The sequence below is a fragment of the Nansenia antarctica genome (assembly GCF_963989245.1).
Source record: "Nansenia antarctica genome assembly, chromosome: 2".
Lineage (NCBI taxonomy): Eukaryota > Metazoa > Chordata > Actinopteri > Argentiniformes > Microstomatidae > Nansenia > Nansenia antarctica.
This window is the reverse complement of record NC_137675.1, coordinates 55826351-55837113: the sequence shown is the minus strand read 5'-3', so window position 1 is coordinate 55837113 and position 10763 is coordinate 55826351. Positions and strand designations below refer to the sequence as shown.

Genomic DNA, 10763 nt, shown 5'->3' with positions numbered 1-10763 from the left:
CACCGACCTGGGTCACCACGGCAACCGCGGCGGCTCGCCAAACGCCAAGCCCCTGGCCCACGTGCACGCCCTCACCCTGGGCCCGCCCAAGAAGCGCACGCAGAGCCTGACGCGCTACGCCCTGTCGGACGGCGAGGCGGACGAGGACGAGGACGAAGAGGGGCCGGGGGGAGGAGCCCCGCCCTCGGACCGCCTGGCGTCCTACGCCACCCTGACCCGCCGGCCCGGCCGCAGCCATCTGGCGCTCCGGCAGTCCGGCCTGGAGAAGGGGGGCGCCGGTTCCCCGGTGGGCCGCAGCCAGTCGTTCGCCGTGCGTGCCCGCAAGAAGGGTCCCCCTCCACCCCCGCCCAAGAGGCTGAGCTCTGTGAGCAACACCTCGTGTCTGGAGTTGACGGAGAGCGCGACGGCGGCGGCAGCGCCACCTGCTGGAGGAGTGGAGATGGACAGGAGCATCACCGCCTCTCTGGACTCCCTCCCTGCCGAGGGGAAGACCCTGCCGGCACCCAGACAGGACCTCCAGCAGCAGCAGGCGCCCTCCCTCCCCCTCCTCCTCCCCCCAGCGGGGGAGGCCCCGGGGGGGGTGAGGAGGCGGGCCCAGAGCGAGTGTGTCGTCCCCGCCCAGACGGACGCCTCAGACCTGGACCTGGACCGAGGAGGGGTGAAGTCCGACTCCGAGGAGGAGGAGCCCAAAGCCGCCGCGTTGGACGGCTCCTCGTCCCCCCAGGGCAGCTCCAGCGAGTGCATCCCCTTCGCCGAGGAGGGCAACCTCACCATCAAACAGAGGCCCAAGGTCGGGGGCCCGCTCAAGGCCGAGACGGCCGGGGGGGAGGCTCCGGAGAAGGCCCAGTCGCCCGCCGCCGCCACCGCCACCAAGGCCCTGGAGCTGCCCGAGTTCAACCTGAAGGAGTCGGACACGGTGAAGCGCCGCCACAAGCCCAAGGACAAGGACCCGACGTCCGCCTCCTCCCCCACCGGCGACGCGGACGGGGAAGGGCGGCCCGAGGGCTCCGAGGCGGGCAGCAGGCCGCAGTCCCTGAGCCACGACGACATGGTCAGCCTGAGGATCAGCGAGGGCGGCCTGGAGGAGCAGGAGGGGCCCGCCCCCCCCGCAGCAGCAGGAGGAGCCCCCCCGCTGAAGCCCCCCGTCTCCCCCAAACCCGGCGGCGGCTCCCACGGACCCCCGGTCACCGCCCCCAAACCCGTACGCCACAGTCTGGTAGCTGCCTCAGGTAACACTCCGCTAGTCACACATACTCTTGATTTCACTTCCAGATACTTGTACTTTTTTTACTAGTATTTTTCCAATTGTGTTTTTACATTGAATTCTCTGTCTCCCAGCAGCAGCAGCAGCAGCAGCAGCAGCAGCAGCAGCAGGGTCGTCCACCGTGACTCTCAACGTGGTGCAGAGTGTGGCCTTCGCCTCTCAACCGTTTCCCACCCACTACGCCTCACCCCCGGGCTCTCAGAGCCAGGCGGCTCAGCCAGGCAAGCCCCAGGCCTGTGTGGTGGTCCCGGTCCCAGGCCCAGAGGCAGGCCTGGGGGCAGGGGTGGTGCAGCAGAGACTGGAGCAGACCAGCACTTCACTGGAGGCAGCGCTGAAGGCCGTGGAGAGGAAGCTCACCCTGGAGGACACCACTGATGGGTAAGTGACCGAACACAACACTCTGGGATACGGTCATCTACGGGGTCACTGGTCCCATGCTTTCTTATTACTGAACGCTCTGAATCTTGCGGCCCACTATGTAAACATTTAATCAATTAAACTATATATTTAGTAATGACAGAGTAACTGTCTTTGATCGCCAACGGCATTGTTGTCAAAAAACTAAAATGAAAGCGTTATGACGTTCCTCGCTTTAGCTGTAATTTTTTTTTACGCATTTTGACATGAATAAACGAGAGTCCGTTTTTTGGATAATGCAACCCTGTTCAGAAATCCTTGGGAGATATGAATATTCCAAACGACACAGAACCATAAACGGACCCTTTTGTTTGTGTCTCGTAGTAACGATCTAAACCCTTCTGCTTCTCTCTCCGTCTACCTCCAGGGGGACTAACACGGTCAAGTCAGCAGGGAACATTCTAGATGACATTGGGAACATGTTCGATGACCTGGCTGACCAGCTGGACGCCATGTTGGACTGAACCCCACCTCTCTCCTCCACCTACCCCACTGACCAACCCTGTGACCCTTCACCTCAACAAGTACTGATGAGAGAGAGAGGATGGATGGATGGATGGATGGATGGAAGGATCCAGTCACCCCACCCAGTGTTAAACCCCTTCCCCACCACCCCTCCCCCCATCACTCCTCTGCCAAAACCTATAAATCAACCCTCTGTACCAGACCAACGGACTAAAGATTGGCGTCAGAGTGCATTGTGGGACGATGGTTTGATGTCAGGATCTTCCCATGAACCTTCAGGGAAGTGTGTGTGTGGAACTGTGGCTCCGTCCCCCACCTCCCTGTAACCACCCTTCTGCCTCCCTCTCGAACACAAGCACTTAACCCTCCTCTCCTCCTCACCCTACTGGTGACATCACAGGGCCTTATACTGTACACACTGTTCAAACACACACACACACACACACACACACACACATGTGGGGGTGGGTAGTACAGACACATGGAGATAGGTAGACAGTACAGACACATGGAGGTAGACAGTACAGACACATGGAGGTAGACAGACAGTACAGACACATGGAGGTAGACAGTAAGACAGTACAGACACATGCAGATAGACAGACAGTACAGACACATGGAGGTAGGTAGACAGTACAGACACATGGAGATAGACAGTAAGACAGTACAGACACATGGAGGTAGACAGTACAGACACATGGAGGTAGACAGTAAGACAGTACAGACACATGGAGATAGACAGACAGTACAGCCACATGGAGGTAGACAGTACAGACACATGGAGGTAGACAGTACAGACCACTATCTTACGGCCATCTCAGACAGCCTTGTTTTATCATCTGTCGGACTGTGTCACCTGGGCGGTGTACGTTTTCTTCAGCCGCCATTTTGTCAAACATGAACAAAGCCCTTATCCAACATGAAACCCTGCCCTTGTCAAAGTCATTGTTTGGCCACAGGTGCGTCAGAGAGAGAGGGAAGCAGTGGGTGGAAGTAACAGGGAGAGCAGTGGAACAGGTGGTGGTGTCAGAATCGGCCCACTAAGATGACCCATTCCTAGACAGAATATTACCATACAATACCGTTTGTATTAAGACGCTCTATCTGTCATTTTGTCCTTTTTGTTTTTGTTTTGACATATTCGTTATGTCTGACCATTTCAAAATGTACCTTTTGTAATTTTTTTCAATACCCATGTACGTATTTTAGCCATTTTATACCAAGTGATATATCTTGACCATGTTGCGTGGGTGTCTTCATGGCTTGGTGCCAGTCGGTTTGTGCTAAACTGACATTTTTTAGGATTATACAGAATGCTACATTAGATGCTATATATATATATATATATATATATAGACTATATATGACTTATATATATGGTTTTCTGAAGCTACTGTTTATAAAACATGTAAAAGTACTCAATGATGTTGTTTATACAAAGGGAAGAACACCTTTGCTTCTCAGCATATTTAGCTATTGTCATTTAACACTGTCAGTATGGAATTACAAGTGCTTTGTACAGTGGAAGATGACATGCAAGATGTCGATAATATACACTATTTTGGGAAGATTATTCGGTTTTAATCTAGATTAGTCAAACTAGTATTTAAATTAGAATATCTAAATATGTATATTGTATACTATACTGTAGGTATATCTCAGAGCAGAATCATATTCAACCAAAGTTCTTTGTACAGCTTTTCCTAAAATATTTTCAAAATGTCCAGATATTTCCCTACAATGCAGAACCGTGGTTTAGGGGGTTCTTGTTTTCCTTATTGTTTCATAAATGAAATGTATAGTAATTATCTTTACATGGTTATAAAAACTGTAAGAAGTGTGTTTTTCCTCGTTCAGCATCATATGGATCTGTTCCATATATGGCATGCTATAGTACTTAAAGGACTGAGAATGATATTTTCAATGCTGTATCTCCCCTCATGAATTTTCATGTTTAACCTTTATCACTAACCCTTTACTTGTATGATTGTCTAGTGTGCTGTAAATATGTACGTTTGTTTTTCGGTGTGAATGTGGTGCTGTTGATCCTGTAACCTGGTCTTCCTCTGATACTCAGGAACATCCCACCTTTGTAGTGAAGTCTCTCAGACAGCACAAAGACTCTCGTCTGGTCGCCGGTCCGTCTCTGCTTTTGTTCAGTACAGCCTGCGCCTCCGTCTCCACGCCGCCTTCACGTTTGTGTGGCAGCGGCAGACAGCATTGGTCGTCTGAAGCAGAGACAGAGCGGCAGCCAGGCTGCTTACAGTAGACCTGATACTGGCACCTTATTGAAGATGGATCTGTGGATATCTGTCCTACTGCTCGCCATGACCGGGTTACAGAGCACTGTCTGTTACTGTGTGTGTGTGCGTGCGTGTGTGCGTGCGTGCGTGTGTGCGTGCGTGCGTGCGTGCGTGTGTGTGTGTGCTGTTTCTACTAAATGTCTTCTTTATCTGTAGCTGTATCTTCATTTGTTTACAGTTAACCATTAAATATTTGCCTCTGACTCTTCACTCTCTCTACTGATTTCGGGATTTCACTCATCCCAATATTGTTAAGATAATGTGCGTATGCAGATTTTAGACCCTTTTTTCAGCACCCCTAAAAATATTTTCTTTATTATTATTAATTATTATTAATTGTTATTTTCTGAAATCATTTTTTAGCCCAATTACAGGTTCAAAGGGCTATATTTAAAAAGGTGTAATGACCAGTAGGCTATTCTTTATAAAGTCATGATGTTACACACTCCGATACAGTAGCCTACCTACGTAACTGCACCTCGTTGGTAACGTTAGTCTGCCAGTAGTCTCCCATAGCCAGACCTATCTCTCCACACTTTCAGCGCGGGAGAATTTCTTTTTTTAGCGCAAGTGTGGGCGCGCGAGAGACAGTTTTTGCCGGGTGGGATGTCTGCAGATGAAAGTAAGCAAGTTGAAACGTTAGCAAATATAATTGCTGAATGTTCTGACAGAGAACGTTGGTTCAAATTTGTCATTATTATTGTGACTAGAATGTGTCTAATTATAGTTCCATGGTGTGAATAGTGTCAAAGAACTATCAAGCTAGCTAGCTCAGAGGTGATTAGATGAGCTAGTCTGCTGCACACTTGCCAGCTAAAGAGCTAACTGGATGCACTTTATTATTTAGTAGTCACAATGTTTCTTATTCTGGTAGAATTGGGCTTTATGTTATATTTACAGTAAATTGACAGTGGATTGAAACATTGGAACAAACCCTCACTCATTGGAAATGTCTGTTTTTCCATAGATGGACATATTTATTTATTTTTTTCAGGTGAGAGAGTAAGGTCAAAATGACATTACCTGACTGCATTGGCCAAAGCAACCGAATATTCAATTAGAATAATGTTATAAATTGATATGGATGCAATGTATACCTCTTATTAGATTATAAATACTCTAGTTGTTATGTTTGCCTTTTGGTTGACAGCAAAAGAGGTAGAGAGGAGGATAGAGAGGGAGAGAAGGAGAGAGCAGGATGGAGTCGGCACACAGATAGGGCTTTCACACCGGCAGTTCCGAACGCCGGTTCGCGTTCGCGTTCGGAAACCTCCGAACGTTGCCGCTGTCTGGCGAACGATACACTGGTATGAATGCGGGCTCGTTCGCCAGACAGCGCCAACGTTCGGAGGTTATATATATTATATTATATTATATTTATTATATTATATTATATTATATATATTATATAATATATTATATATATTATTATTATTATATTAATTATATTATTATTATATTATATTATTATTATATATTATTATTATATATTAATTATATTATTATTATAATATATTATATATTATAATATATTATATTATTATATATATTATATTATATTATATTTATAATATTATATAATAATTATAAATATAAGCTTCCCAGGTCGGATGGTTGCTCTTGCTCAACCAGCAGCGGGCAATTTAAATCGTCCATTTTAAACCTCCATTGGCTAAAAGCTGTAATTTTGGCAATACAAGTGTTAACATGAATGAATGAATGAATGAATGAATGAATGGTCTTTATTGTCATTGCTATAGTACAGGTACCAAACTATGGAGGGCCAAGTCTGTCAAAATTAACAATAAATATATACACACATAAATGAATGTATGAACAAATACACATACAAATACACACAGTATATCGCAATACATTTCTATATGTATTTATTCTTTTCCACATTTATTCTTTCTTTTCCACATTCATTCTTTCTTTTCCACATTGTTTTCCACATTCATTCTTTCTTTTCCACATTGTTTTCCACATTCATTCTTTCTTTTCCACATTCATTCTTTCTTTTCCACATTGTTTTCCACATTCATTCTTTCTTTTCCACATTGTTTTCCACATTCATTCTTTCTTTTCCACATTCAAGCTGTCATTCTTTCCCCGATTATCAGTAATGTATGCAAATATAGGGGCGTGTCTTGCATGTTGTCCTCGCCCCGCGCATTTTCATTGGTTGATGCCCCACGCATTTTCATTGGTTGATACCGCGCGTGACGTGGTAAAAGCGACAAAATTGAAAAGTCCACCTGCCCGTGGAGACACTTGTCTGTACGCGACATTGCCGGGGTTGTCTGTACGCGACATTGCCAGGCTTTTTGGAGTCAGTGACCGTACAATTCACCGACGAATGGCAGACATTGGCCTAAGGTAAGTCTTGTTTACCGGTATGATATTCCGATTTACGAGTAGCTCACGTTTAGCCCCGTAGTGACTTCAGATGAACCACTGTTGCTCCATCTAATCTCATCTAATCTCATCTGAAGGCGTACGGGGCTAATTTATGCTATAAACCAGGGGTCGGCAATAGGCGGCCCGCGGGCCATTGCTGGCCCATCACCAATAATATTTGGCCCAGCAGAATATTTTGAGAATCCACTTTTCTTTTTTTTCTTTTTTTTTTTTACAATATCGGACCGACAGTCCCACATATAGCGCCTATAATGTCCGAATAGAGAATCTACCTCCACCTGAATAATGCTTATTGTACTTTTATCCATGTTGAGAGTGAATGACACAGGGACAGACAATCAGGCAGCGGGGTGCACCGAAGCGCACTGACGCTGAACCCCTCATAGTGAATCATAAGTAGGTGGACAACGTGTAGTGCTGAAATAGCCGTGTGTGGTTTGAAAAAAATAAAACCAGCTCAGTAAATAATTCAAACGTAATGTTTACGTATATGTGACTGCCACACACATATGAACAGTAACAAAGCAAATTCAGTTTAATATTCTGAAAAACATTGACAACAAAATCGGTGAAAAAAAGAAAAGAAAGAAAAGTAATCCGCTTATGCGAGGGGTGGTGGTGCATAGGCCTATGCTCCTGAAACGACAGAGCAAACACGCTATTAGGGATAATAATTACAATGAGCCATTCATTAAAAATATACAAAATACAATTAGGTTATTAAATACAATAACGACAGGCTTGGTACTCACTTAATGTGAAAAGTGGCATCTCCCATCGGTCAGTATTTGCTTGATATCTGGTTATATGGACGTCACTTTAATCCGCAGGCAGTTCTCAAGTTTTTTTTTGCATCAATCGATTCCTCTCGTGCGTCTTTATCACATTCATTGAGGAAAAGGACGACTCGCATGTATAGAAAGGGAACATTGTGAGCACGGAAGATGTGAGTCTCACAACGGCTTTGCGTTGATGAAACCAGGTAGGATGAACATTATAGTTCGCTGTCCATTCCTCTTTAAATGCCCTGTTTTCACCGTCAACTTTCCTCTTTACACCTTTGGAGAGTGACATGATGTTTCTCTTGCTAGTTAGCAGGTTAAATGTTTAGCTAACTTCACCCGACACGCAAACAACCAATCCAATAATAAATAATGTGACCTTGTCTGGAGGAAGGGGGAATCATTCAGAATGAAAGTATGTTAAATAATTATTAGAATAAGCTAGGCTGCGCTACATCGTCAGTCCACACATTTATTATTCAAAACTATGGAAAAGGGTGAAACTACATTTCAACGTTGTTGAGAATCACAACACAAACTTGCTAGTCAAGCCAAAATACTGCAATGTAATGGATTGGACTGCTACCTAGTTAACTACAACACTACTTTACATTGTTACCTAGTTAACTACAACACTACTTTACATTGTTACCTAGTTAACTACAACACTACTTTACATTGTTACCTAGTTAACTACAACACTACTTTACATTGTTACCTAGTTAACTACAACACTACTTTACATTGTTACCTAGTTAACTAGAACACTACTTTACATTGTGACCTAGTTAACTAGAACACTACTTTACATTGTTACCTAGTTAACTACAACACTACTTTACATTGTTACCTAGTTAACTACAACACTACTTTACATTGTTACCTAGTTAACTACAACACTACTTTACATTGTTACCTAGTTAACTAGAACACTACTTTACATTGTTACCTAGTTAACTACAACACTACTTTACATTGTTACCTAGTTAACTACAACACTACTTTACATTGTTAGCAGGCTCACAAAACAAGCTGTGTTAGTTGACTAGCGATGTGTACATTTTTCGAAAGAAAAGTCAAAGCATTAGAACGTGTCAAATTTTTTAACAATCAATTACTTATGAATGAATGAATGAATGAATGAATGGAATGAATGAATGGTCTTTATTGTCATTGCTACAGTACAGGTACCAAACAACGAAATTTAGGAGGGGTGGCTCCCCTGGTGTTAGGAAAGGAAAAAAAAAAATAAAAAATTCGGGCCCGCCATCTAGTGGCTCAAAAAAAATTTGGGCCCGAGGCCAAACCTAATTGCCGACCCCTGCTATAAACTATCATACTATGGATAAATAGCCTACAGTTGGCTTTGCTATGTAAATCAATAACGTAGGCTACCTATTTACCTATCCCAAAAAGTCCTGAGTCTGACCATAACAACTCTTCTTTAGGGTTTCTGGCATGTATGCCAACATGGGGGATGCTGAGTTGGATGAAGTAGTCCAGGAAATCCTCGAGTATCACCCAAATTCCGGCTATAAAGTAATGGTTGCTCACCTTGATGCTCGAGGCATACGGATACAAAGTAAGTTAATTACCACTAACGTCTAGCCTAATGTTGATGGATTACTCACCATTTAACCGTAGCCAGGTAAGAATTTTCTAGGTTGTTTGAAGTCATATTGTGTAATAGGCTACCTGTATTAGTATATGATTGAAAGATCAATGAAAGTATCTAAAGGTCTATTCAAATAGGGAGATTCTCCTGTATTTGGTCATAAATCCACCTGACTTGTCCTATATTGACTACTTGGCCTATAGGCTACTTCCCCATCAACCATGCTAATACACTAGGCTACAGTATAATGACAATAAAGCTTTGAACTTTGTATAAGCAATCGTTATTTGCTTTGGGTTCTTATTTTGTTTTTTCCTGCTTCTATAAAGGACAGCGTGTCCAAGAAACCATGCGCCGTGTCATTCCAGAGGGAATTGCGAGCCGCACTCCAGCTGCGTACAGTAAGGCGCAGAAGGTATACTGTTCCGGCCCCCAATAGTTTATGGCACATCGATGGCAACCATAAACTTATACGGTAAGGCTATGGTTTTGAAAGATACACTGCATATGATACAGTAGCCTACCAAAATTATGCAATGCTGTTTTCCATGTGTGTAAGGGGATGGTATAATTGTTCTTTTTGTATACACAATTTGCAATTTCTTACATTACAGGTGGCGAATCGTAATTCACGGTGGCATTGATGGCTTTAGCCGTCTGGTGACATTCCTGAATCCTGCCACCAACAACCGTGCCTCCACAGTATTGACAAGCTTCCTTGAAGCAGTTCATATCTATGGAGTGCCGTCCCGTGTCAGGTCTGACAAGGGAGGGGAGAATGTCAAGGTTGCGCACTTCATGGTGTCCGCCAGAGGCCCAGGCCGGAATTCGCACCTCACAGGCCGAAGCACACACAACCAGAGGTATATCATGCTTCTCCAAATCAACGTCCAAAATATACATGTCCCAAACATTTCTCAAAAACTCTTTTTTTAAGTATGTTTTTTGCTTTGTGTAATATGTGTGTTTCCCCCCTCCCACCTTTTCCATACCCTATCTAGAATCGAGAGATTGTGGAGGGATGTGTTTGGGGGAGTGTTGGACCTCTTCTACACCATGTTCAACAATATGGAGAGGGAGGGTTTGCTGGATCCTGATGATGAGGTCCACATGTATGCCCTCCATTGGACCTTCATGCCACACATCCGAAGGCATGCATTTGTTATTTCTTATTCTGGCACGGGTACTTCAACACTGGTTATGCTCTTGGATGCTGGTTTAACATAAGCTACTTACGATTTCTGATGACTGGCAGTTCTCCTGACCTTCAATGCCCAATGCACTGATTGTAAGTCGCATTGTATAAAAGCGTCTACTAAATTACTAATGTAATGTAAATGTAATGAAGGCATCTACACTCCTTCCGGGATGGCTGGAACCACCATCGCTTGCGTACAGAGGGCAATCGGACACCACTGCAGCTGTGGACTTTCAACCCCCGGGAAGGAGATGAGGACCCAACCCAGGTTTGTACTCAGAGGAAGCACAATTCCAAC

At 44.6% G+C, this 10763-nt stretch overlaps 1 protein-coding gene across 1 annotated transcript in view; it reads left to right on the top strand.

The window, feature by feature from the left end:
• The window catches only part of LOC308151610 (CASK interacting protein 2), a 64285-nt gene extending 61717 nt beyond the window's left edge, over positions 1 to 2568 (top strand). The window contains exons 19-21 of the mRNA XM_080524510.1: positions 1 to 1229; positions 1339 to 1642; positions 2049 to 2568. The exon at positions 1 to 1229 is cut by the window's left edge and continues 676 nt beyond it. Of these exons, the coding sequence (XP_080380636.1) occupies positions 1 to 1229; positions 1339 to 1642; positions 2049 to 2145 (1630 nt within the window). The 3' untranslated portion in view covers positions 2146 to 2568. The remainder of the gene's footprint in view (positions 1230 to 1338; positions 1643 to 2048) is intronic.
• Positions 2569 to 10763: the final 8195 nt, after the last annotated feature.